The sequence below is a fragment of the Triticum aestivum genome, chromosome 6B, assembly GCF_018294505.1.
Source record: "Triticum aestivum cultivar Chinese Spring chromosome 6B, IWGSC CS RefSeq v2.1, whole genome shotgun sequence".
NCBI lineage: Eukaryota > Viridiplantae > Streptophyta > Magnoliopsida > Poales > Poaceae > Triticum > Triticum aestivum.
This window is the reverse complement of record NC_057810.1, coordinates 671,210,659-671,237,686: the sequence shown is the minus strand read 5'-3', so window position 1 is coordinate 671,237,686 and position 27,028 is coordinate 671,210,659. Positions and strand designations below refer to the sequence as shown.

Sequence of the window (27,028 nt, the reverse complement as noted above, 5' to 3'; positions counted from 1 at the left end):
GCGTGATCGTTTCTTCTTGATCTGGCTGTCGACGTGTTCTAGGACTTCTGCCGGAAATCTTCACGGATTGGTGCTAATCGCCCCTGGATATCTGGGTCAGATAAAATCCGGTCGTGCACGTCCATATCAGCCTATGCGTCTTCATGAGGGCGCAATGCGAACTCTGTTGTTTGTTGACACCATGGGACATGTCAGTATCTTGATTTTCATGATGTAGACAGCGGTGGAGAAGGTCATGGTGGCTGAGATTGAAGGACCAGTAATGGCAAAGGGGCCTTGGAGGCGATGCTTGACAGGGTGGTGCTCGGAATTGGCTTGCGGACTTCCCGTCCACTCTGGACACGGTACCTGTCAGCCTGGTGTTTGATAACTTTCAGGAGCATAAGTGGCATGTGGTGGCGGCAACACTGGCGCATTTCACTTTTGGTGGTGCTCCTCAAGTGTCGAGTCTTGAATTTCTGGATGAAAACCTAAGGTCTGATCTTCATTGGTTGTGCCTTGCAATTGCCTTCCTGAAGGTATTGTGTTTAGAGCTCAGACTTTTTCCAGGGTGAAAACTTTAGATCTTGGATCGGGCAACGACGGCGCTTCTGCATTGTTCCCTTCTTGGAGGTGTTGCTTTTGGAGACCTTTTTTCCCGGGTGTTGTCTTTGGTGGTGGTTTGTGTGGTGCTACTGAGAGGAGTTAATCATTGTGGCGGGGCCTTTTTTATTTTTATTTCTTTTTTATTTCCTTTTCAGGCTGTGTGCGTCTTGAATGTATTTGTGACATTTTATTGGTGCAGAGGCTGGGTGTAATTGATATCTTCGCGATATTAATATATTCCCTTTATCAAAAAATAATCAATTATAATGTGTTCGTGGCAGTTTTGTCAACCTCAAGATCAACCAGCTCAGTCTCTCAGAGATGCTCATTGAGGTACTGAGTGCATATGCATATTCATAGGAGTGAGTGTACGTGTGTGTGCATATGCGTTTCTGTTAGGTTTCTCTTTTTTCCAAAAAAGATCAATTTCCTAAGTTGAAACGAAAATTTGCTTTTTGGAAAAGATAATGGTGTTCAATCCAGAATTGTCTATTTTGTTTTCTAGTTGAAAGAAAAGATTTGCACGTTAGTTTCTAGGCTCCCTCATAATAGAGCCCGGGAGAGCTCCAGCTCCCTGACATGACGAGACATAAATATGTAAACATGGCAACAAGCTATAAGCAAAGTGGTACAACCATGTTTTACTAAACAAACCAACATAGTCTCACACACATAAATAATATGGTAGCCATACACGACAATATAGAGTACTACTAGATAAAATTTAAAAGTTGTCGCAAGCGATCGATAAGAAGCAAACCAAGAAGAAAGCTTGTAAAAAAGTACTCATAGAAAAAAGCATGCACAACCTAATAGAACATACTTTCCCCCCGTTGACACCAAGATGCCAGAAAGGGAAAAGAAGCAAGTTGGAGGCAGTGAAGTGGCATCATCAAGCTCATAAAGTTGCATTTCTTCCTGCAAAGAAAAATGCAAAGGAGTTATGTCTTCGCACCTCGCCTTCTCAGCATATGGTGCCCATAGATCTTGTTTTAATCAGGGGGAAAATCGAATCATCTCAGCACATCATACACATAGATCTGGTTTTAGCTAAAACAAAATTAAACGATCAATTGTTCTACAAAATAGAAATTATGCTTCGAAATGTTAAATTGTATGGATATATGGTGTTGTGTGAATCGTATATTCTAGAGTGTTCCAGGGATAGCCCGTGTGTGCTGTTGTTGTACTCCCACGAGAATGTTAAGATCAAGGCTTATCTTTTGACGTACGTGAGGGTCAATCTGACTTACCAGCCAAATATCACATAATCTGGTGATTGCCTTCACTCTTATGTAAGTGTACGCGTCCTTGTCCAATGCGTATGCATTTAATCTATTTTATTATACCAAATCCTCTGGAGCTTTCACGGAGTGGTTTGCCTCATATTGGTTTCACCGACAAAAAGCGAGTGAAGAGACAGGGGAAAATTACCTCAATGATGTTTAGCAATTCGACATAATGAAAGTAGAGCAAAACAATAAGGTAACATATATGCAAAAGGAAATGAGACATCAAGACCTTTGATTAATAAATAAATATTCAGACGACATAACCTATTAGGCATTTTTTATAAGTATTAGGTTGTGTTTGATAGCAAAGTATTATATAAACCAAAGTATCAAAAACTACAATAATTTTGCCCGTAGGTGTGAGATACCATAGTTTTATCAAAACAGAGTATTTTGGAGTATTCACAATACATAGAACCTGTTTGGCTGTTGCCACGTAATGTTGTAAATTTTGTTGTTTAGCCGTTGCGTTTAAGCACTCAGCAGCTCTGTTTTTAAAAAAGAGGTTTGGGGTTCTTTCTTTTATGCAGAGAAAAAACTACAGTTTGCCCGATACTACAGTACTAAAAGCATAGTTGTTAGGGGCAACCAAACAGCTCATTGTAAAAAAGAGGTTTGGGGTTCTTTTTTTATGCAGAGAAAAAACTACAGTTTGCCCAATACTACAGTATTAAAAGCACAGTTGTTAGGGGCAACCAAACAGCTCTTTTTTTACAATGAGCTGTTTGGTTGCCCCTAACAACTCTGCTTTTAATACTATAGTATTGGGCAAACTGTAGTTTTTTCTCTGCATAAAAAAAAGAACCCCAAACCTTTTTTTTAAAACAGAGCTGCTGAGTGCTTAAATGCAACAGCTAAACAACAAATTTTACAACGTTACGCGGCAATAGCCAAACAGGTTCTATGTATTGTGAATACTCCAAAATACTCTGTTTTGATAAAACTATGGTATCTCACATCTACGGGCAAAATTATTGTAGTTTTTGATACTTTGGTTTATATAATACTTTGCTATCAAACACGGCCCATTTTTTTAACATAGTACAGACGTAGGCGGTCATACATACGCGCATACATTCACCCCTATGAACGCACACACCCTGCCCCTATGAGCACCTTCGAGAGACTTGAACCCTGGTGGGCTGGGAATACCACTGTCCCTCTAACGATCCAACCACAGGTTGGTTCTCAACCTATTAGGCAATAGCAAATAACTTGATGGCATAAGTTATAGTAGATACATGTATAGTTGGTTATTTTACATACACAAAAACTAAAGACTCTTCAACAACCAGGATGTATGGTAAGCAAAGGTTTGGTCGATGATGCCCTTTGTCACACCACAATCTCCTAGCTGGCAGCTTCAAACAAATCCTCATTGTGCCGTGACTTCCCTCTTGTCTGTGGTTATAAGGAACCAAGCAACAACAATCACCACCTCAGTGTCACCAAATGCACATTTATCTTGGCTTATGTGGCAAAACTTAGTCATGAAACGAACATGCCTTGTGCAGTGATATCACCAGATTCTGAGTAGGCTTGTATGAGAACGTCCAATCTTCCTTCAATGTGTACAGAAACTACTTGCCTCAACAAATGTAGATAACTATCAACGCTTCTCGGCATTGCTCCATCTCTTGAATCAAGCAACACAATTTGGGTAGACTAGGGATAATCATACGAGCAACTCAAGTATCAGTGATCACAAATTTTCCTGATAGTGAGGAACAAGCAACTCGTCCACCATATTCAAAAGGCCATGACCCATATTTGACAACTAGGACACCCAAGATAGTGGCCTGGACCAATTTTCTAACCCACTGCAAGCAAAACTCTATTGTGCATAAACAATTCTCACAACAAAAACCAGGGCCATATCCTCCCCTATAAATGCGCCAGTCACTAATCAGTGCTTTATCGTTAGCTAAGATGCGGCATATATGCATACCCATTGTGTGAGTTCATGGGTCGTCTAGCTCCTATCGCAAGAGAAGATAATGCTGCAGTTGTGATCCACCATGTCTCCGGCCACTCAAGGCCACCGGCTATTTCTGCGAGCTTCATGCAGAAGACATGCAAGGTTGATTGAGCAAGACCCGGTACTGTGGGATAGCATAAGGGCATGTACAATGTTGGGCGCCAGGATCAGAATCCTATCCGATTAGCAGTTGGCCCGATTAATCCTAGCGCTTAGCCCTTTACATATGGGTTCAATGGCGATGTTGTGTAGCGATCGGTTTTTCAGTTAATTAGTGCCTATAGTTAGCGCTCAACATTGAAGTAGGGAGCGCTCCGTTGGTTTTTTATTTGACGAGATTTTTTTTATCCATTAGCGTCTACATAAGAGCCCAGCGTTGAAGATGCCCTAAGGAAGTGGTTGAGTTTTCCTAGGGCCAACCGAGCAGCCGTGTATTCGAGTTGTACTTGCATGTTGGCCCGACAGTACATAAATGAATGAATGGTCCGGAGAAAGACACTACATGTATGACATTTATTTAGCAATTCTACGGAATAAAAATCTAGCAAAAATGGCAAAGAGAACATTTACACAACAGGAAATAGGACAAACAAGACCTCCGGTTAATCAAAACAGGAATACTCCACACAACATAACCTAAAAGACAATAGACAGGAAGTTGGATGCACAAGTTATAGGAGATACATACAAACGGTTTGACACTTCACATAGGAGATCAAGTACAAAACTACTGAGACACTTCAACAACGAAACTACTGAGCAGCCGATACTAAGTAGCGGAACATTGCACGATGCTAGATCCAGCGGCCGGCCTCCACTTGGCCCCAGGAATGCATGGTTCAATTAGCAGGATGGTGCAAAAATTGGCTGCACAACATCGTCTGTATAGCAGTGCTCCTTCAACAACAGGAAGGATATGGGAGCAAATGTTTGGTTGGTGTTGTCCTCTCTTCTCAGTGTTCCCTGCCGCAAATCTCCTAGCTTTAACATTCAAACAAATTTCCCCGTGCTGCGATTCCCCCCTTGTCCGTAGCAACAAGGGCCAAGCAACAGTAATTGATACCTCAGAGCCACCAAAAGCACATTTACCATGACTCATGCCGCAAGATTTGGGTATGAAACGGACCTGGCCTTGTGAAGCGATATCGCCAGATTTGGAGTAGGCTTGTATGAAAATGTCTAACCGTCCTTCAATTTCTACTGAAACAACTTGCCTCCACATATGTAGGTAACCACCACTACGTTTTTTCAGCCATGCACCATCTTTTGAATCAAGCAACACAATTTGGCTAGATGAGGGGTTGATAGTGCAAGTGACTCCGCTATCAGCAAAAACGAACTTCCCCGATAGTGGAGAGCAGGCAAATCGGCCACCGCATTGAAAAGGCTATGCCCCATCATCTTTGACAACCTGGACATCCAGGACAGTGGCCTGAAAGGTTCGCGTAACTGTCTTCGCACAAAACTCCAGTGTGCAGGAACAGTTACTGACAGAAAAGGTTGACATAGCAGGTCCATATCTGCCTTCGTAACAATCTGCAGAGCTGATCAATGCTTTATCTTATGACTTGGTCGTACCTGTACCTTTTACTTTCAGTTGGATTTCAAAGTCAACTCTGTCCGTAAACACAATTGCACGGGACGGGCCAATCAAGTGCAAAATTCTACCCTGCAAGCATCATCAATTTCATCCCATTCATTAGTAAAAGAGGACACAGGTGTGCAAACAAGGTCTCCAAAAGAAAATCAAAAGATAGTCGTAGCATACATACATCTTCTTTCAGTTCTTGGGCCTGGCTCCTATTACGGGAGAATAGAAGGTTGCAGTTGTGATCCGCGACGTCTCTAGCAGCAACCACGCCATACACAAACAATGGCCACTTGAGGCCACCGGCTATTTCTGCGAGCTTGATGGAGAAGATCTGCAATGTTCGCGTGGCGGACCCAGGGCTGTTCTTGAGTCCGGGAATGTTGTGCGTAAACTGAATGGAACTCAGAGTCGCTGCACGCAGAACCAAAATAAGTGAATCGGGTGTCAGAAATGTTCTAATGAACATGCATGAACAAGCACTAGATGACCACATGCACAAAAAATCAAGTAAATGGACCCCTTCCTTAGTTTCAAGGAAAAAGAGAACCCTTCCCATTTTCTTTATCTTCATTTATACAAGGGTCGACCTGACATGAACCACTAGTTACACAAGAGAGATTTGTTAGTTGCTCACTGTCAGCAGCCCTGTTCCTGTTAACTCTGAAGATGCAACACCTGAACCTGAAGATGAGGACAGAAGACCTGCAGTTGATTAGGAGCGTGCCGACAAGAGCGAAGCGCCAGTCCCACTGGTTCCAAGGCCCAAGTCCAACCGGACCAAAAGGCTTCCCCAGTGGCTTGCTAGCCCAAACCGGGCCCGCTGAGCGGGTGTACTGTTAAATAGCTACATTAGTCCATCGTCTCACTTTGGCTAGGATTTGGACGGCTACGGCCGTGGCTCGGTTGTAACGGATAGAGGTGTGGGTGGTTGGGAGGAATCCTCATACGAATTCAAATTCTTAGCTCAAATCCCATGAAAATTCCTTCGATCCACTGACCGCAAGAGAGATCCTCACATCTGGTAATCAGAGCCTCGTCACCCTGGAGTTGCCGCCCCACCACTACACGACGCGATTTGGCGAGCGGCGACGGATCCAAGCCATGGAAGAGCTCAACACCGACAGCCGCACCATCTACGAACTACTTCGCCATGAGTTCACCAGCGACATGGACAACAGGCTCCGGACTCACGGTGAGTCGCTTCTCAAGTCGATGAGCAAGATGATCGAAGCCAACAACGTGACCCTCGACAGCCTCATGTCGGCACGGGCGGATGGGATCCGAGACGAAATTGCCCTCGACCTCGAGCAGATCAGGACGGATTTCTACAAGATGGAGCCGTCGGAGTCGGATTCCAAGGCCGACGGAACCTGTTCGCGCAACGCTGGGCCAGGTCGTGGCGCGGCCACGACCAGCGCCCTTGGCTTCAACAATGAAAACTGGGGGAAGGCACATAACATCTATGTCCCTCCTCCTGTCAAAGGTGCGCGCAATTCCGTTTTTTCTCCCAGAAAATTTTCTCCCCATGATCCACATCCGATGGATACTGCTGAGTATTCCTCGTTTTCCATGCATCTGGAGATTCCCAAATTCGATGGGTCAAATCCGAGATTATGGTAGAACAGATGTGAAGACCAGTTCAAGTTGTGGAGCACGCCTCCTCACAGATGGTTATCTCTGGCTACAGCTCATTTCGAAGGTACTTCTACTCGGTGGCTTGAATCTATGCACAGGCGCATGCCAAATACCAACTGTTCAGAGTTTTGTGCTGCGTTACAGGGTCGTTTTGGGCGAAATCAACACCAAACTTTGCTCAGGAAGCTATTCCGAATTTCTCAAACAACTACTGTATAAGACTATGTTGAATGCTTTGCAGAGCTGTATGATCAGTTGACAGCGTATGAAGATACACCCAATTCCCTACATTACACCACCAGGTTTTTGGATGGGCTTAAACCTGGAGTAAGGATGGTGGTGGCACTGCAGAAACCCAAGGATTTAGATGTTGCGTATGAACTAGCTCTCCTCCATGAGGAATTAGGAGAGACGTACTCTTCCACCTCAAGTTCCGCTCCAAGGAAATTGGTCACTGCTTCAAGCTATGCTAGTTCGAAGGTTCAGAAACAAGAAGACATACGAAGTTCAGACTCTGTCAGTGGTGTAGCTCAGGAAGATAAGTGGACAGCACTTAGAAAATATAGAAAATCCAAGGGGCTGTGTTTTGTTTGTGGAGAAAAATGGTCTAAGGATCATGTGTGCAAGGCCACAGTTCAACTACATTTTGTTCAAGAAATGATAGAACAATTACAAACCAATTCCACTGAAGACTCTGACTCTGACAGTGAACAACCTGAACAATCTTCAGCTCATTCCATCAGGTTATCTGCTGCAGCTATGGGAAAGGGACTAGAAGCTCCAGTTTTGCAATTGGAAATTGAATTGCAGGGCCACACATTTCAGTTTCTGGTTGACTCGGGTAGTACACACTCTTTCTTGGATTTGCAACACAGTTCATTAGCAGGTGTCAGTCCAATTAAAACAATCACAGTTACAGTAGCTGGTGGTCCAACAATTCAGTGTCAACAACAAATCAAAAATTGTGTGTGGCGGTCCAATGGTGCTAAATTCATTTCAAATTTCAAGTTGTTGCCCCTGCAAACTTATGATGGCATATTGGGGTTGGATTGGCTGGCTCAACACAGTCCCATGTATGTTGATTGGGTTGAGAAATGGTTGTCTTTTAACAAGGAGGGACAGACAGTCACTTTACATGGCATTGGTTCTGAAGAATGTGCTTACACCTGTGTTGCTATCTCTGCACTTCAAGCTGAAGGATAAACTGCTGTAACTCCAGAAATCCAGTTGTTATTAGAGGAATTTGCTGAGGTTTTTGAAACTCCTACTCAGTTACCACCTAGAAGAGAGTGTGACCACAAAATCACTTTAATTCCAGGAGCTAGACCAGTCACAGTTAGACCTTACAGAATAGCACCACAGTTAAAGGATGAACTTGAAAAACAAATTGCAGAAATGCTAAAGTCAGGTATCATTAGACCAATCAAAAGTCCTTTTTCTTCTCTAGTGCTGCTAGTTAAGAAAAAGGGAGGGGAATGGAGAGTAGTAGTGGACTACAGGATGCTAAATGCTATCACTATAAAAGGGAAATTCCCAGTACCTGTGATTGATGAGCTTTTGGATGAACTATCTGGTGCTGCTTGGTTCACTAAATTGGATCTCAGGGCTGGTTACCATCAGATCAGATTAGCTGAGGCGGAGGAATATAAAACAGCTTTCCAAACTCATCTTGTCCACCATGAGTTCACTGTTTTGGCCATGGGTCTGAGTGAAGCTCCAGGAACATTCCAGGGGGGGCTGAACAACACCCTGTCCCCTGTTAACAGGAAGAATACCTTGGTTTTCTTTGATGACATTTTGATTTTCAGCAAGTCATATGAGGAGCACTTAAAACATGTTAGAGAAGTACTGGTTTTGCTGAGAGCTGATCAATGGAAAGTCAAAATGTCAAAGTGTGCGTTTGCTCAACAACAGATTGGTTATTTGGGACATACCATAACTCCTCAAGGAGTTGCAACAGATCCCAGCAAAATCCAAACAGTAGAGCAATGGCCTACTCCATCTAATGTCACGGAAGTCGGAGGTTTTCTTGGGTTGACTAGTTATTATAGGAAATTCATTCAACACTATGGAGTGATCAGCAAGCCACCGACTGAACTGCTTAAAAAGGGAGTTCCATTTGTCTGGACTGAAATCACAGAAACAACTTTTGCAACATTGAAAAAGGCATTGATTGAAGCTCCAGTTCTAGCACTCCCTCAATATGACAAACCTTTTGTCATAGAAACTGATGCTTGTGAGCTAGGCATTGGAGCTGTTCTAATGCAAGGACACCCACTAGCTTATATCAGTAAAGCTTTAGGCCCAAAGAACAGAGCTCTTTCAGTTTATGAGAAGGAATATCTAACTATCTTATTAGTTGTTGATCATTGGAGACCTTATTTGCAGTTCCAGCAATTCACTATTAGAACTAACCAAAAGAGCCTTGTGCACTTGCAAAATCAAAAACTACACACTATTTGGCAGCAGAAAGCATTGACTAAGCTCATGGGCCTGAACTATAACATTGTGTACAAAAAGGGGGTGGAAAACTCAGCTGCAGATGCTCTTTCTAGAAGGCCTCATTCTTTTCAGTTATTTCACATCTCCAGATCATGTCATGTATGGTTGGAAGATGTAGTAGCTAGCTATTCTGCAGATGACAAGGCCACTGAACTGTTACACACATTAGCTGTTAATCCCTCTGCTAAACCTAATTTCCAATTGATTCAAGGGTCGCTGAGATACAAGGGCTGCATTTGGGTGCGAAACAATGTGGAGCTGCATGACAAGATTTTCTCTGCCTTCCATGATAGTCCTATTGGTGGTCTTTTGGGTTTCCTGTTACATATCATAGAATCCACTCCTTGTTCAGATGGACTGGTATGAAAAAGTTTATCAAGGACAAGGTGCAGTCCTGTTTAGTCTGTCAACAAGCTAAACCTGAGAGAGTAAAGTATCCAGGGCTGTTATCTCCCTTGCCTGTTCCAAACAAAGCATGGGAAACTGTTACTATGGATTTCATTACTGGGCTGTCTCATTCATATCAGTTTGATTGCATTTTGGTGGTCATAGATAAGTTTAATAAATATGGTCATTTCATGCCTCTCAAACATCCCTTCTCTGCACAGAAAGTGGCTGAAATATTCCTTGACAATGTTTATAAACTGCATGGAATGCCAGAGTACATTGTCTTAGACAGAGATCCTGTTTTCACGAGTAATTTTTGGCAAACTCTAACTCACAGGACTGGCACACAACTGAATATGAGTTCTATCTACCATCCTGCTACTGATGGGCAAACCGAGCGAGTTAACCAACAAGTTGAATGCTACTTGAGAAGTTTCATCAGTTCTCATCCATCCAAATGGAGCAAATGGTTATCAATGTGTGAATTCTGGTATAACACATATTGGCATTCTGCTGTGGGCAAAACACCTTTTGAAGTGTTGTATGGCCATTCTCCCAGGTACTTTGGCATCTCTATTAGTGATACAGTTGCTCCAATAGACATGAAACAGTGGATGCAGGACAGAGAAGTAGTGGTGGCTTCTGTCAAACAGCATTTGTTTCGGGCCCAGCAACGGATGAAGCACATGGCAGACAAGAAAAGAACTGAGAGAGTTTTTGAGGTTGGCGAACAAGTATTCCTCAAACTAGAGCCTTATGTGCAGTCGTCGGTTGTGCATAGAGCTAACCACAAGTTGGCCTACAAGTACTACGGCCCTTACACCATTCTGGAAAAAAATGGCGAAGTAGCTTACAAACTGCAATTACCTCCTGACATCAGAGTCCACCCCGTTTTCCATGTTTCTCAACTGAAAAGGGTGGTCTTACCTAACTGTCCTGTTGCTTGTAAGGTGCCTCGTCTTTTGCTTCTCTACAGGTTCCACAACGTATTCTTTAGCAGCGCGTATGTCAACAAGGCAAGCGTACAATTGCTCAGGGTTTGATTCGGTGGAGCGGATCATCTCCATAAGGGGTGACCTAGGAAGACCTGGATTCTCTCCGTCAACAGTTTCCTCGTTCGGCGGCTTGGGGTCAAGCCGTTTCTCATCAGAGGAGGGATGTCAGCAGCCATGTTCGTGTTAACTCTGAAGATGCAACACCTGAACCTGAAGATGAGGACAGAAGACCTGTAGCTGATCAGGAGCGTGCCGACAAGAGCGAAGCGCCAGTCCCACTGGTTCCAAGGCCCAAGTCCAACCGGCCCAAAAGGCTTCCCCAGTGGCTTGCTAGCCCAAACTGGGCCCGCTGAGCGGGTGTACTGTTAAATAGCTACAGTAGTCCATCGTCTCACTTTGGCTAGAATTTGGACGGCTACAGTCGTGGCTCGGTTGTAACGGATAGAGGTGTGGGTGGTTGGGAGGAATCCTCATCCGAATTCAAATTCTTAGCTCGAATCCCATGAAAATTCCTTCGATCCACTGACCGCAAGAGAGATCCTCACACTCACTCACTCACTCATGTCTCTGAAGAAGCCGCGGGTTCTGCCCCAGGCAAATTCCCAGCTGCGAACATATGAAGCGAATCTCTCCACCTCGTTAGCCATCTCCTTAGCCAATAGTGTGTCCATCTCGTCATGATCATAGAGCATCTGCCAATTGTACCTGCAGGTTTGAGCATCAGCGTGTCCGATTTCACAGTCCAATACGCGTTTGATTTGCGCATGTCCATCTCATCCTTTTCATCGTCGCCGCCGCAATCCATTGGTGCTGGGATATGCAGGTTGGAGCATTGGCTTGTCTGATCCGACCATCTTCCTGTCCCCATTGGTAATGGTGTCCAAACCCATGAACATCATCGACTCTGCCTCCCTCTGTGATTTGAATGCAGACTCGCGACCACCACCATCAGACTCTAGTCTGTGGGCGCGATTGCTCTTCTCTTTGGCCCTGGACCTGAGATGATCCTGGATCTGCTTCTCATGCGACAGCCGGTGGCGCAAGGGCGCGATTTGATCCAGGAGAAACCCTTGGAGAATCTGTTGCATTCGATCCTATGGAACGAGTTCATCCTCCAAGCTCCCAGTGACCACCTTGGTCAGCTCTCTCTGACTCTCCTGCCCTTCCAGATCAGCAAGAACCTTCGCCAGACTCAACAGTACAGCTTCCGCACTAGGGATTTCGCCGCCGGCGGGAGATTCCTGGGTCGTTTGGCGACGGAGAAAAGCGCTGGACTGCTGCCCCATGAGCTTCCAGGGTGAGGATCTCCCCGCCATCTTGCCGGTCGATCCAATAGAGCGGCGGCAGCGCCGGCGCCGGCGCCGGCGAAAGGGTACGTGTGTTCAGGTTTGGTCCTCCTCGATGGGAGTTTTTTCTTTATAAGTACACAGACTTAAAATCTGTCAAGGCCCACATTATCAGCAGCCCTATTGTCGGCCCAGCTTTGGCCCAAGACAGAACCGGGCCTACTCGGGCCCACAGCCCAGCGTCCCATCATCTCCCACGTCACCTCCGCGCCTATCCCCTCCACTCGTTGCTTGGGATTCCTCCGCTCGCGGCAAAAACCTCCGACCGAGCAGATAAGGCGCGGCCACCACCCCCGACCACCGCCACCGGCCATGGTCGGCGTCGCCGCCGGCTTCGCGTTCGCGCCGGCCGTGTCCCGGCGGCTGCCATACAGGCCGTGCTGCTCCACCGCCCACGCCTCGGTGCCCTCCTCCTCGGCGCGGTCGTCGCTGGCCGCGCGGCAGGGGCGGCCGCGGCGGCTCGTCGCGGTCGCCCGCTACTCCGCGTACGGGAGCGACGAGGAAGACGACGAGGAGGGCGGGGCCGGGCGGCGGGACCGCCCCGAGCAGGAGCAGGACCCCGCCCTCGACATCGAGCGTATCCAGTACGAACGCCATTTTCCTTGCCCCTCCACTTATAGCTGTATAATGTGCTCCACAGTCCACATGTTTGCCTCGTCAAATGCCGAGTGATTCCATGTCATTACTTGCAATTGCAAGGGAGCTGAGTTTTAGTTTTTCTTTGGGCGGTATTAATGTTACCCAATTAGAAAACTCATGTCATGTCTGCAAATGCTCATATGTTCTTTTAAAACAATGACATTCTCTTGGGAGAAAAGAGAAACTTGCTGCTTAGTTGTTAGAGGGCGCAGGCATATGGGAGGTGGATGCCATGATAGATAAGCATCTGGAATTGTGATGTACTTAGTCTTGTATGATGATTTCTTCTTTCTTCCGTATCTGTACATTCATTTCATTCTTTTAACATTTCAACCGCCTCCCATGGTTAGGTCTTCGACCGTCAGGCTGTTGGATGCCCAGAAAAATATGGTAAATCACATGCCTAATCATGTAAGTAGTGCTCTTACCTGATTATGTATTTGATGGTGCATGCACCTTCATTTGTCGCTCTGCAGGTTGGTGTTATATCTGTAAGCGAGGCAGTTCGAATTGCAGATGAAAATGATCTTATGCTGGTACTTTCTCCATCTCATGTAGCTTCTTTCTCTATAAACATACATTTTCAGCATAAAGTTGGCACGAGCGAGAACAAGTAGTTGTTCATTAGCATACAAGCGAGAACAAGCAGTTGTTTAGCATTTAGCAATGGCTTTTATAGGCATGTCCTGCTATTATAAACTAAATGAAAATAGCTGAAACCCAAGCATTTGAATGGAAAAGTGTGTTGCCAATGCATAACTTGTGAGAACAGAATAGCTTAAAACTCCTAACTCTCTTACACCATATAATTTAATAATATTGCTCACATAGTAATAAACCCCTTATAGAAATGGAAACGAGCATAATCTTCAAAAAAAAAAATCACAGTATTTCTGCTTTAGCCCTAACTTTGCAAGGTGCACTCATGTTTAACGAGACACTAACTTGAGCCATATCTTGTTAGGACATGCATTACTAGAAGTCCGACGCTTTAAGAAAGAAAAGAATTCTGAATGGAATGATTTTGAGTATAAATTTCTTGGTAAAAAACCTTCGCCCAATTTTGAATTGTCAAGACAAGAGCTTTATGTAAGAGTAGAAGCCCCAAAAGGTGAATTAGGGATTTATCTAGTAGGAGATGATAGCCTTTTCCCCTGGAGATGGAAAATCCGTCCACCCGGGTTTATTAATTTGCAAATTCTTCCTCAGCTAGTGCCACTATTTTTACACAAATTGGGATGGTTTATATTTCTCTAATTTCAGGCAATATTGTCACTAGATGGAGATCCTCCAGTACTCCGACTCTTTGAAGAGAAAGATTACAAGTATGTTGCAGTGAACACCTACAATTTCACTTCTTATCTGATTAATTTCCATTACGAAATCAGGTTAATTGATAGTACACTTCTAGGTATGTCTAAGCACTCAGTAAATAAGGTTTACATATTATTTCAAAAACAAGGATATGCATAGTGTAGGATGCACACCTCAAGATGTCATTTGGTCTTGACAAGTTTCCTCACAATGGTTTCAGCAGCTATGTCATAAGTATATCAAATATTACCTCGTTAGTTAAAGACTAAAGTAAACAATGTCCTGTAGGTCCTATCCTGTCTACTTGAGACCCTGCTTCTCTATGTCAAACTTGTACATGGAATCTGCAGGTTCGATCAAATAATAGGCTTTTCTCCCTATGTAAGGTCGAGAGTTACTCACTTAGCAGACAGTCCCTCGGTTCGAATCTATATATACATGGTCTTCACTTAGCAAGACTATTGGTTTTTAATAATTTATTTATTTTGTATTTTTAAAATACTTGTCATCTTTTCTTTTATCCAGATTTGTGCCCTTCAGAATTTACTAGAATTATTTACTGGTTTTGTACAGAAAACACAAGTACGAACAACAGAAGAAGAAAAGAGTTCAGCAGAAAAGATCCGTTGGTAAACTTTTCTAACTCGTTTTGTTTTCCATCCAAATATTTGTTCACTATGCTAATATGTGTTGCCTCTTCCCTGGTGTCTACTCTTTACAGCAAAACGCATGGGCTTGAAAGAGCTGAAAATGGGGTACTGATCATGTTGATATTCATTTACCAAGTTACATTGCAAACTAGCGTTCTTTATGTTTCAAATGAATCAATCAGTTACTCGCCTTTATGCTTCAAGTGTTCTGAAAACGGAACTATTTTGATAAACTTGGTTAGATTAGGCATAATGGAATCAAAAGAATGGTATAGACAGACTTGTTGGAACTGTACCGAGCTATTTCGCATGATGAAGTAACAAAATATTGCTAGATACAATTTGCCTGTGGCATCGGATGGCTCTTAATAGTAAATTAACGATTGTTGCTTGTGGTTGTAACTTAAAGTCATGTTGGAGTCTTTATGCATTTTTTTGGCAGGTACAACATTGATATTCATGATTACAGTGTGAGACTTAGAGCTGCAAAGAAATTTCTTAAAGCCGGTGACAAGGTCCTAGGAATTATTAATAATATTATCATTACTATTACTATCATCATCATCATCATTATTAGGTGGTTAAACTTATTACTCTAGACCACCATTGTTTCAGGTTAAGATAGTGGTAAACTTGAAAGGTCGGGAGAACTTGTACAAAAAACAAGCGATTGAACTTCTCAGAAGATTCCAAACTGATGTTGGTGAGGTAATTTGGTTATACTATGTTTACTGTGCCTAGAATAAGAGCACAAATTTGCCTTTTATCTCTTTCAAAAACCTCTTTTATTTTCTGCGCAAATTGTTTTGTTCTCCACTTTGGCTACAGTGCATATACGGATATACCTATTAGTTGAATCAGCTAGTTTCAAGCTTTTAATTTTTCCAATCATATTTCAGCTAGCGACAGAAGGAAGTAAGAATTTTGCGGAGAGGAATATATATTTGATTCTTGTACCCAATAAACTAGCTATACAGAAAGAACAAGATGGGGTGAGCAAAAAGGATGCTGTGGAAGGAGAGACGGACCAATCGGACGATGAACTGGACGGGGACGAGACTCTGATCGAACAACTGGAGGGAAGTAGTTTGGATGGGGATGAGCCCGTGATAGAACTGGAGGAAAGTAAGGAACCTGAGACAGAAGTCTCAGCAAATGTTTGATTTAGCTGTAAAGGCCAAGGGCGCCATCTCTGATTTTAGAAGGTATTTTGTAGTTTTAAACAATATATTGTCTTGCATCTTGTCTAATACAATTACGTTTAGTACCATTTGGTACTTTTCTTGATTCCCTGATTTGCACTATGTACTTGAATATCCATTTGGAACAACACAAGTTACACATAGGAACCAAAAACTGGTTTTGAGAAGCATACTCCATATCTTTATGGGCATTCTTTGTTACACAAGACTGGATAATCATCTAGATTCGTCATCAATAAACCTTACTGAAAGTGGTCACTGGAACTAGGAGTGAAAGAAATTTAAGGGGATAGAATTGGATGATCATAGGTATATGATATATCCATTCAGAAAGCTAACACCTACACTCTGTCACATGATCAAGTACAGATTCATAGATATGCACTGAAGCTTATAACTTGGTGATTGGAATTGTCTAGTGGTTATCTGGCGCGCACACTACTTTTTCTTGCTAAAAGGGAGCACGAGCACCAGGTAGCCAAAAGATATTTTGGTTCCTGATCCTAGTTTGTAGATATGCATTGAGGAAACCATTGCTTGTGGAATCCAAACTGTACTTAAAGGTCCGCAAAAAATGTTAATTAAAGCTTATGAGGCTCAAGTGCCAAGTATAAGAACCAGGCAAGCAAGTCCGGGAGTCCTAATGAGGCCACGCCACCATAGTTCCCGTCACCTGAGAGGCTTAGCCACATTGCGGCTGTCAATGGACTGTTTGAATCTCTAAAAAGATTTGTATTTAGGAACGGAGGGAGTATTTCTGAGAGGACCATTCTGTATCGATTCATCACTCCATCTCATGCCTAAGTTTTGTAATTTATCCCCTTGATTTTACTATCAATTTATCTCGTCTATATCAGCATCATAGTTTGATGGCGTTCTGGTAAATCCACTTACCTGATGATGGCAGGTACCAATACTGTTCATGTAAATACAAGGATGGTGCTATTGTACTTGTACTCGCCGTCCTTTGCCTGATGAAGCAGAAGAGCTGTCCACCACCGCCGTTCCCTGGGGAGTCAGACAGAACAAAACCCTGTGATATCAAGAAGCTGGGGGCTACCATCTGAACATTTTGGTTTTGGGGCCTCGAATCATCATCTCACATTGCACCAACAGAATCTACTAAACGGCTTGGGACCGTGCAGTGAGTCAGTAACAGTCATGGTGATTGTTAGGAAAGTTCGCTTGTGTTGCCTGGTGCGGCATTGTTGTCAGCAAGGTTTTGTTTTGGCGCTGTCGTTCGCAAATCCTAGTTGGTGTTGTGGTTGTGGAGAAGATCAGTAGTCGTATCTTGTTTATCAAATGGTTGCTTTCGGATTTTTTTGACATTTGGCTGGAAGTGCCTAAGAAGAGGGAGTGTATGCTGTTCACTGTGGACAGCAATTTCTATCTAGTTTTCATATTTTTTTTGTAAGTATAAATACATTTTTCTCCGCGCGCTTCAAGTTTTGAATTGCTCATTTGGTCAAGTGCACTGTTATGTGTCTCTAATTCAATTTAAGCCAAAAATTTCATAACACGTCCGTTGCAAAGTAAAGCCTGTGAACGATGTGAGCAAGGCATGTGCATCATCAAGGACACAATCAATTGGTTATTCCCTGTAGGGTATGGCGATAAAAGTTGCTGATCTACATGTGATAGCATCATCTCCTATCTTTATGAACAATATAAAAAAATTCAAGATAAGAGGAAAAATGTCTTGTTATCATCATGCGCCCCACACCTCCATAGGAGGACCCATTTTCCTTTCCAACTGATAAACAAAATCATGGGCTAAACAGTAGCTGTCAACCTAAGCAACGCAGGATGATGGCCTATGGCCCAGCTAAACTAGTTGTATACATTCTTTGAGGACAAAAGTATGTTCAGCCATCAACATCAGCTCAAGTGTGCCAAGATTCACTCATGCACCGAAAGGCGACAACCTCCATGTGCATAAACACCTTAGAGCATCACTAGAATCAAGAAAAACCATACAGTTCCAGCACTATAATGGGCAATAAAAAGGAGACCGACAAACCACACATTTCATAGAGCTGAAAACATCGACATATCAAGAAAGCATCGCCATATCTCTTGAAAACGGCGACCGCAAACGTGTAAGGTAAATGAAGTCGGTGTACCAGGAACCTGTCATCATCTACTACCCTGTGGTGTTAGGTTAGATGTTCCCATTGGTGGCATGGGAACCTGCAATAGATAATCTGCTACGTACCAAACACTCTACTACTGTTACCGCGATACAAACAACAAAAGGCAGAGGAGCTGCTATAATTTACAACAGGCTTTAGGAACCTCGACATCCTCAGTTTGTGAGCTGCTATACAAAATAACACTGACAGGTCCGTCGTCATGGTGAATCCATGATTTTGCTTGCTGCACTTCTCTTCCATGCAGGTTGTACAAATAGAAAAGGGCATGGGAGGTAGAAATGAAAAAAAAAAGAGAAATTTGGGGGGTACCTAACAAAGAGGAAGAAAAAGAAAGGGGGTGGGGAACAAACTGAAGATACACATATTCACGTTACGGTTACAGAGAACTAATGAATGGTGTGGTTACCTCTATCTTCTTAGTTAGACATACAAGGGATTAAGTTGTTCACTCTGTTTCTTGTATGAGTTGTGTCCTTAGGCTGGACTCGTGGACCTGCTCAGAGGAAGATAATGGTACAAGTTAGATTGAACAGCAAAGCAGACCCTTTTTTACTGCAGCTTCAAGCCTGGAACAGCAGCCTATATATTATCTTACTGACATGTGACAATGTAGCTTTTGATATTCATCAAAAATAACAATAGGACTACGTTATCTGGAAACTGATCATAAAGAGGTTTTGCACAGATATAGATTTATGATGTAACACATGGTAACAAGAAATAGCAGTCAGAGGTAAATGACCCACTCAAAAAGCATTTCCAGCATCAAAGTGATGAGAAATCCGGCAATATTAAAAATATCATGCCAAAATAGAAAAGATTTAACACAATTGCTTATGTTTCAGTCAGTGTCGCAGCATATGTTAGTATCTTATTTAACCGTTTCAAGCACCTATGACCTTTTGGGACTTTGATAATCAGTTATTGTACAAAAATATTATATTATCGTCAGCAAGGATACTCATTAGGAGCAGATAAAAATATCATTGATGCATACGTGCCCTTAACAAGCTAAATAATTATACTCGATACATGGAAGTAGCATTCGACAATGTATCCCCAAGTCCTATCAGAACAAGTGAAATGATGATGAGATGAATAAATATATATCAAGCTTGTACCTGCAGTGCTGCCGCTGTACCCAAGAGCTCTCTGTACTCATTAAGGGTAGTGCTTTCTTTAGCAGCAACAGCTGAGAGTTCTGTAACCAGAGAGTGTGTAGCCTCTAACTGCAGAGCACAGGTCAATGGTTAGACACCTGACCGCGTTATTTATTAGAAATGCTTAATTGCCAGAAGATTATGCCAATCAATGAATTGATCCAAATAGTGTAGCAAGCATAGAAAATCAGCATCCACTTCCATAGTAATGCCAGAACTCAAACATCAATCTCCAATAATTTGACATGTTGGATTTGGAAGGAAAGATCATCTGGAACGGTCAAGTTTGCATAAGAGTAGTTAAATTTTGTCCATGCACTAACTTATGGTTTTCCTGCTAGCAGTACGAGACTACCAGCTTGGCAGAAGGGGACTGGCCAGAAAGCTAGCATAATGTCACCACCCTCTCACAATCATTGCAGCCACATGATACCACAAACAGCACTATCACAACTCTAACAATCAGGACCTCCATTGAATCATAATAACTGAATGGCTGTAGCCTTGTAGGCACAAGAAACGCCAGTGTGCCAATGCTAATTATAGATTATTATTATTTTAGCCACCGGTTCAATGATCACAAACTGTCCTATTAACCTATGCTATAATTAAACTTGTATGAATTGAAATATCAAATTACAATGGAAAGTACAGGTTCTTCATATGGTAGTATTTCAGGAAAACAACAAAGTAATTTTGCATCCACTGCAACGTATCAGTTTTACCAAAGTTGCCAATTATGCAGCAGTAGCAGAAAATAGGCCTTCTATTTTACCTTCGATAGCAAGTTGCAAACAGAAGAGCCCATTGCTTGCATAATGTCAACTGCTGAACTGACAGCATTCTTAACAGTAAGTACATCAGCCTGCAAGAAGTAAACAATAAGAATCACTAAGCATTTCACAGATAAAACAGCAAAGAAATCAAACGGAAGACTTGTTTAGCATGTACACAAGTTAGCTTTACTCCAGGAGTCATCATACTTCAAGTATTATATTTTCTAGTTCTAGAAGGGTTCATGTCTTGGAAAGCGAACTGTTGATACCTTTGCTCCTCCTGTAACTGGAAGGCGCAATGTACTTGCTCTAAGAGCTTCAATTGCACCGGACAAAGAAGTAGAATGATCTGTTTGCAACTCTTCCCAGTGGTCGAGGTAGTCCATCTGCATCATGAAAACAAAAGATGCAATATTGAGGTCAGACTCATGAAGCAACACAAGCTTCAACACAGGTAGTTTTATCTTGTGCTAAATAGCAGTGAGCACTTGTGCACCTCCACAGAATATAAAACTTGCTTAATGGAAAAAAATACTAGTACGGGAACATGTAAATTTAGTCTTCCAACCAGTGGCAGGGTTTGGAAATGAAGATATAGACTTGTAGAGTGTCCCACATTTCTGTACCATGAACATATTTCTACAAACAATGCAACCGTTTTACGACAATCTATCTCAACCAAAACAGGCATGATCGGGATTTTTTTTCTTCTCTATCTACTCTGAAAAAGCCAGGTAAAAATATGATACGCTGGAAGAAGGTTACTTGTTGCGCTGCTGCCTTGATGCACTGTACTAATGCCCACAATGTTATTACTTCACAAATGTTTTAAACAGATGTCGCATTTGTTAGTTACACTATTAAACATTGAACAACTATAACACAAATCTTAGACTAACCAATACCATCAGGAGAAACAAGTGCCTAAAATATCAGACATCTCAACATATCTTACTTGTTGTTTCAACACTATTCCCAATTTGACCTCTTGCCTCAGCCTTTCAACATAACTCCTTTTCGTAACCATAGAGTCAGACATCCTTGAGTTACTATCCCATACACTGTAGAGCATAGTCTGCTTCAAATGAAAAAACAAAGTAAGAAAAATAAACTAAGCTCATGTACATGTAATGACAATAATCATACAGTAAAAAAAGAACTTCGAGTTTAGACCAAGCATAAAAAGCATTTTCCCAAATTTCCTAGAAGACAGGATATATAGTGAAACAATTTAGAATAAATGGCCACTGATATATGTAAAGGGGGTAACTTTCGAGTGTTTACCTCGGCACCCATCTTCTGGATTGATAGCATTTCATCCACATAAGCATTTGTAAAACGCCATTGCAAGTTCCTATTATACAGGAGGCGCAACTGATGGGCATCTTCCATGTGGCTTGGGCTCTTCTTTCCTCTTGTTGCATCACCAATGTAGTTGAGAAGAGAAGAGGGGGAATCGGATCTACCAGAACTACATGGTGAGACAGGTGTTGAAGGTCTAATCCTCAATGGGCTCGGCAACCTCCTAGAGGCAAGTGATGATGTTGATGAAGCCTTGGTTGGTGATGAAGGACGTAGTAGACCACGTGATGGTGAAGACAGTGTCCTTGCCAACTGCTTTGGAGGTGCAAATCTTTCTGAATTATTTGAAGGTGCATCTGGACTTGAACTGGCATTTTCCTCTTGAATTCCATTTCCATTGGCAGAACCTGGGCTCGCATAAGGCATCTTCCTTGGTGAAACTCTACTTGGTTGCACTGTTGAAGAGACTGGTTGTCTGAAGTTATCAGTCAGATCCACACTTCTCGACATGGCATTAGCACCATCTGGTCCCAGTATTTTTCGTGTAGAAACCGCTCGCGATGGAATTATTGAAGATATTTGTCCATTACACTTATCAGAAAAATCCATGCTTTTTGACATTATACTAGCAGAGTCCACTCTTGCTGTTCTTCTTGGTGACATTCCACGTGATGATACTGACATGGTCATGGGTCTCTTATCTTTCTCAGCAAAATCCATGCTTTTGAGCATAGTATTAATGCCATCAGATGCAAGACGCCTTCTTGGAGAAGTTCCTCGAGATGGAACCTTTACCGAGATGGCTCTGTTATGTTTTTGAGTTGCATCCACACTCTGTGACATATCCTCACTGACATCAGAAACAGATCTGCTTGGTTGCCTATCTTGCACCGCAATGGACAAGGATGCTGCATCTGTGCCTACATTACCAGAATACATGCTTTCTGAAGTATCATCACTACAGCCATCTGGAGTTACTGAATTAACTTCCTCAGCAAACTGGATGGCTTCTACTTGAGCATCAGTACTGTCAAGTCTACTGTCTGAAGTCCCACCAGATGCAGCCGATGAGGTGGATCGTTCACTACCATTGTCCACAGGATCCACAATGCTACCAGAAGCAAGCACGCCTCTCTGTAGAGTCCCACGTGATGCTCCTGATGAGGTGGAGGGTCTGCTCTCTTTATCAGCAAAAGTCATGCTTCTTGACGGGGCATCAACGGAATTAGAGGCAATCCTGCTTCTGGGTGAAGTCCCTCGTGATGCAGCTGCTGAGGTTGATGGCCTGTAGTCTTTACCAGATAAATCAGTGCTCTTCGATAAAGTATTGAGACCATCCGAAGCAAGTCGTCTTCTTGGTGAAACCCCTCGTGATGCCACTGACGAAGTGGACGATCTGGTTTCTTTTTCAACAAAATCTGAGCTCTTTGATATAGCTTCTACACTATAAGAGGCAAGTCTTCTTCTTGGTGAAACCCCCCGTAATGCCACTGATGAAGTGGATGGTCTTGTTTCTTTTTCAGCAAAATCTGAGCTCTTCGATATAGCTTCTACACTATCAGAGGCGAGTCTTCTTCTTGGTGAAACCCCCCGTAATGCCACTGACGAAGTGGATGGTCTTGTTTCTTTTTCAGCAAAATCTGAGCTCTTCGATATAGCTTCTACACTATCAGAGCCGATTCTTCTTCTTGGTGAAACCCCTCGTGATGCCATCGATGAAGTGGATGATCTTGTTTCTTTTTCAACAGAATCTGAGCTCTTCGATATTCTACATCAGAGGCGAGTCTTCTTCTTGGTGAAACCCCTCGTGATGCCATTGATGAAGTGGATGGTCTTGTTTCTTTTTCAACAAAATCTGAGCTCTTTGATATTGCTTCTACATTATCAGAGGCGAGTCTTCTTCTTGGTGAAACCCCTCGTGATGCCATCGATGAAGTGGATGATCTTGTTTCTTTTTCAACAGAATCTGAGCTCTTTGATGTTGCTTCTACATTATCAGAGGCGAGTCTTCTTCTTGGTGAAACCCCTCGTGATGCCATTGATGAAGTGGATGGTCTTGTTTCTTTTCAACAGAATCTGAGCTCTTGATGTTGCTCTACATTATCAGAGGCGAGTCTTCTTCTTGGTGAAACCCCTCGTGATGCCATTGATGAAGTGGATGGTCTTGTTTCTTTTTCAACAGAATCTGAGCTCTTTGATGTTGCTTCTACATTATCAGAGGCAAGTCTTCTTCTTGGTGAAACGCCCCGTGATGCCATTGATGAAGTGGATGGTCTTGTTTCTTTTTCAACAGAATCTGAGCTCTTTGATGTTGCTTCTACATTATCAGAGGCGAGTCTTCTTCTTGGTGAAACCCCTCGTGATGCCATTGATGAAGTGGATGGTCTTGTTTCTTTTTCAACAGAATCTGAGCTCTTTGATGTTGCTTCTACATTATCAGAGGCAAGTCTTCTTCTTGGTGAAACGCCCCGTGATGCCACCGACGAAGCGGATGATCTTGTTTCTTTTTCAACAGAATCTGAGCTCTTTGACATTGCTTCTACATTATCAGAGGCGAGTCTTCTTCTTGGTGAAACTCCCCGTGATGCAGTTGACAAGGTGGCAGGTCTGGTATCTTTTTCCGAAAGATCCATGCGCTTGGGTATAACATTGACACCATCAGAGACAAGTCTTCTTCTTGGCGAAAGACCTCTTGAACCGTCTGAAGTGGAGGGTCTGACATCTTTCTCAGGACTATCCATACTCTTTGGTATAATATCAACACCATCAGACGCAAGACGCCTTATAGTTGAGATCCCACGATGTGCAACTGAAGAGGCCACAATTCTTCCATCCTTTTCAGCGAAGTTGATGCTACTTGAAATGGAGCTAATACCATCAGATGCAAGCCTTCTTCGTGGTGACATACCTCGTGATGTAGCATATGAGGTTGATGGTCTATTATCTTTATCAGCAGAATCCTTGCCCTTTGATGTAGTACCAACACAATCAGATATCACTTGAGTTCTTGGTGCAACACCTCGCGATGCAGCTGATGAGGTGGATGGTGTGCTAGCTTTATCAGCACAATCCACCCCTTTTGATATACCACTGAAACCATCAGAGCCAAGCCTTCTTCGCGGAGAAACCCCACGCAATGAAGATGATGTGGATGGTCTGTTATCTTTTTCAGGAAAATCTGAGCTTCTTGGCATAGCATCAATAGCATCAGAAGCCTGTCTTCTCCTTGGGGAAGATACCGCTCGAGATGGAACCGAGGAGATGACTGTCCTGCTATCCTTCTCAGAAAGATCCATATTTTTAACAATAGCATTAACACCATCAGAAGCAAGTGGCCTTCTTGGCGAAGTCCCTCTAGATGAAGCTGGTCTCTTATCTTTTTCAGGGGCATCAATGTTTTTCAATATACCGGCAATGCTGCCGCCAGATGTTGCTGATGTTCTAGGTGAATGTCCCCGTGACAAGGCTGGGGAAGAAGCACGTCCATTCGGCTTCTCAGAAGATTTTGTGGTTTGCGATGTGGCATTAGACACACTTGATACTGAGAGACTTGACACTGCGGAGGAGAGCATACTGTAATCTCTTTCAGTAAGATCCATGCTCTTGGACAGGGCCCTTGCTGTTCTCACAGGAGAAATCATCCCTCTTGATGGAACTGCCATGGCTGCAGGTCTGGCATCTTTACCATCAGTGATGCTCCTTTTTGATGTATCAGCTGTGCCATTTGAAGCAGAGGATCTTCTAGGTGACTCCTCCCCTCTGGATGAGGAGACCAATCGGTCGATTTTGTCGGCGAGATCAATGCTTCTTGACAGGGCGCTTGCGGCGGATGAAATCGACGCCGTCCTCTTGGGCGAAGCCCCGCCGCGTGGCCTGTGCATCTTGTCAGTGAGATCCACGCTCCTGGACATGGCGCTGCCGGACACCCTGCCCCCCATCATGGCCGGCCAGCGGTGGTGGTCAATCACCCTGGCGTGCGGGTTCTCCGGCGGCTCGCCGCCGCCGCTCCGCCCCCTCATCGGGCTCCTCTTCCTGTCGGCCGCCGCCGACGCGTCCCTCGCCCTGGCCTGATCCGCGGCCCTCCGGTCCCTGGGCTCGAGCTGGAGCGAGGAGGAGAGGCTCCGCATTGACGGCCACAGCCCGTCGGGGGCCCTGCCGCCTCCGCCGGACAGCCTCCTCGGGGCGCTCTGCGTGTCGGAGACGGCGTCGCGCACGGGCGTGGAGGAGCTGGAGGAGGAGGAGGAGGGGCTGGAGGGCGGCGACGTCTGGGCGGAGATCCTGGACGGCGCGGCCGCCCTGGAACCGCCGCCGGAGGCCGGCCTCGCCGGGCTCCCGGACCGCCGGTCGGTGGACTGGGACCTCTTCCCCTGCGACCCAGCCACCCCCGTAGCGGCATTCGGCGAGGGGTGCCGCCTCGGGGTGGATGGAGCCGCGGGGGCAGCATTTGGCGAGGGGTGCCGCCTCGGGGTGGCTGGTGCACCGGCATTCGGCGAGGGGTGCCGCCGCGGGGTCGATGGCCTGCGGGTCACCGCCGGAGGCAGGTCGTCGTGGGCGTTGGCGTCAGATTTCCGCGGGCCGCAGGCGTCCCCCATCCGCGCAGCGCAACCACCGGCCGGGGTCGGGGTCGGGGTTCGTCAGAGCCACCCGCATTGACAGCGCCGCCACGGAGCCAGCAGCAATCCGCCCGGCAGCGCCTGCACAAGAAAACAACCCAATGCGGTTCAGACAAGGACCAGCAACCAACCAAGAAATCAATCCCGCGGAATCGGACGGGAATTCGGACCAGATCGGCGACGGAGCGGAGCGCGATTCGGCGGGTGGAGGAAGAAAAGAAAAGGGGACGGGAGGTTGTTTTCCGGAGGGGAGGAATGGAATTCCCCTCCCACCTTTGGGAGGAGGAGTAATAATTTACGTACGCGTCGTAGGAATCGGGGCGTCTCTTTCGGGGGAGGGAGGGGAGCGGGTTGGTGTTGGTGGTGGCGAAGGAAGGGGACTAGTGACTCAGGGGGTGCTCTCCGCCTGACCTGATGGAGGGAGGGAGGGAGGGAAGGAGCTCACGGGAACTCCACGGCCGCGCTGCCCAGCTCCCGCAAGCCGAGTAATGGCGGAGCCACGGCCCCCGCAGAGAGAGAGAGAGAGAAACAGAGAGAGCGGAGAGAGAGGGGGAGGGGGTGGGTTGTAAATGGGGGCGGGAGGGGAGGCCACCACTTCCTTGGTTGGCTTGGCTGGGGTTAAGGACGACGGGCGACGCGACTAACTGCAACTGAATGCGATGATTAGTACGTACTGCGACTACACCCAAGCCCACATTAATCTGCGCTGCGGCGTAGGGGTAATTAAACTAAGTGTACTCTGAAATTAATTTAAGGAGGATCAATGCAAGTGGGAGTGTGGGCCATATCGCTTGCTCTCTCTTTCTCTCTGGCGGGTAGTAAACAGCATTAAGAATTGGTGGTAAAAAAAGGTGTGAAAAAGAGAAATGGAATGTTGCCGTTGGGCTGGAGCCAGAGCGAGGCGATGG

General features: G+C 44.5%; 2 protein-coding genes and 1 pseudogene across 3 annotated transcripts; 1 reads left to right on the top strand and 2 right to left on the bottom strand.

Moving 5' to 3' along the window:
- Nucleotides 1-4,359: 4,359 nt before the first annotated feature.
- On the bottom strand, nucleotides 4,360-5,506 carry LOC123139572 (uncharacterized; annotated as a pseudogene).
- A 7,027-nt stretch (nucleotides 5,507-12,533) lies between these two features.
- On the top strand, nucleotides 12,534-17,561 carry LOC123139069 (translation initiation factor IF3-4, chloroplastic). The gene is made up of 10 exons (XM_044558886.1): nucleotides 12,534-12,895; nucleotides 13,301-13,340; nucleotides 13,427-13,486; nucleotides 14,214-14,275; nucleotides 14,838-14,893; nucleotides 14,986-15,019; nucleotides 15,357-15,429; nucleotides 15,530-15,622; nucleotides 15,814-16,119; nucleotides 17,024-17,561. The coding sequence occupies exons 1-9, from the start codon at nucleotides 12,624-12,626 to the stop codon at nucleotides 16,075-16,077; spliced, it is 954 nt and encodes a 317-aa protein (XP_044414821.1). The 5' UTR covers nucleotides 12,534-12,623; the 3' UTR covers nucleotides 16,078-16,119; nucleotides 17,024-17,561.
- A 588-nt stretch (nucleotides 17,562-18,149) lies between these two features.
- On the bottom strand, nucleotides 18,150-26,690 carry LOC123139068 (AUGMIN subunit 8). 2 transcript variants are annotated; one of them, XM_044558885.1, is made up of 8 exons: nucleotides 26,291-26,690; nucleotides 23,799-26,201; nucleotides 21,490-22,821; nucleotides 21,161-21,280; nucleotides 20,475-20,591; nucleotides 20,205-20,294; nucleotides 19,391-19,498; nucleotides 18,150-18,762 (listed from the first exon to the last, which is right to left on the bottom strand). In XM_044558885.1, exons 2-8 carry the CDS (start codon nucleotides 26,097-26,099, stop codon nucleotides 18,715-18,717), a joined length of 4,116 nt encoding a protein of 1,371 aa, XP_044414820.1. In that variant the 5' UTR covers nucleotides 26,100-26,201; nucleotides 26,291-26,690; the 3' UTR covers nucleotides 18,150-18,714. The 2 variants fall into 2 exon arrangements, with proteins under 2 accessions (XP_044414820.1, XP_044414819.1); XM_044558884.1 differs by lacking the exons at nucleotides 23,799-26,201; nucleotides 26,291-26,690 and adding an exon at nucleotides 23,474-23,529 and having other exon boundaries at nucleotides 21,490-23,258.
- Nucleotides 26,691-27,028: the final 338 nt, after the last annotated feature.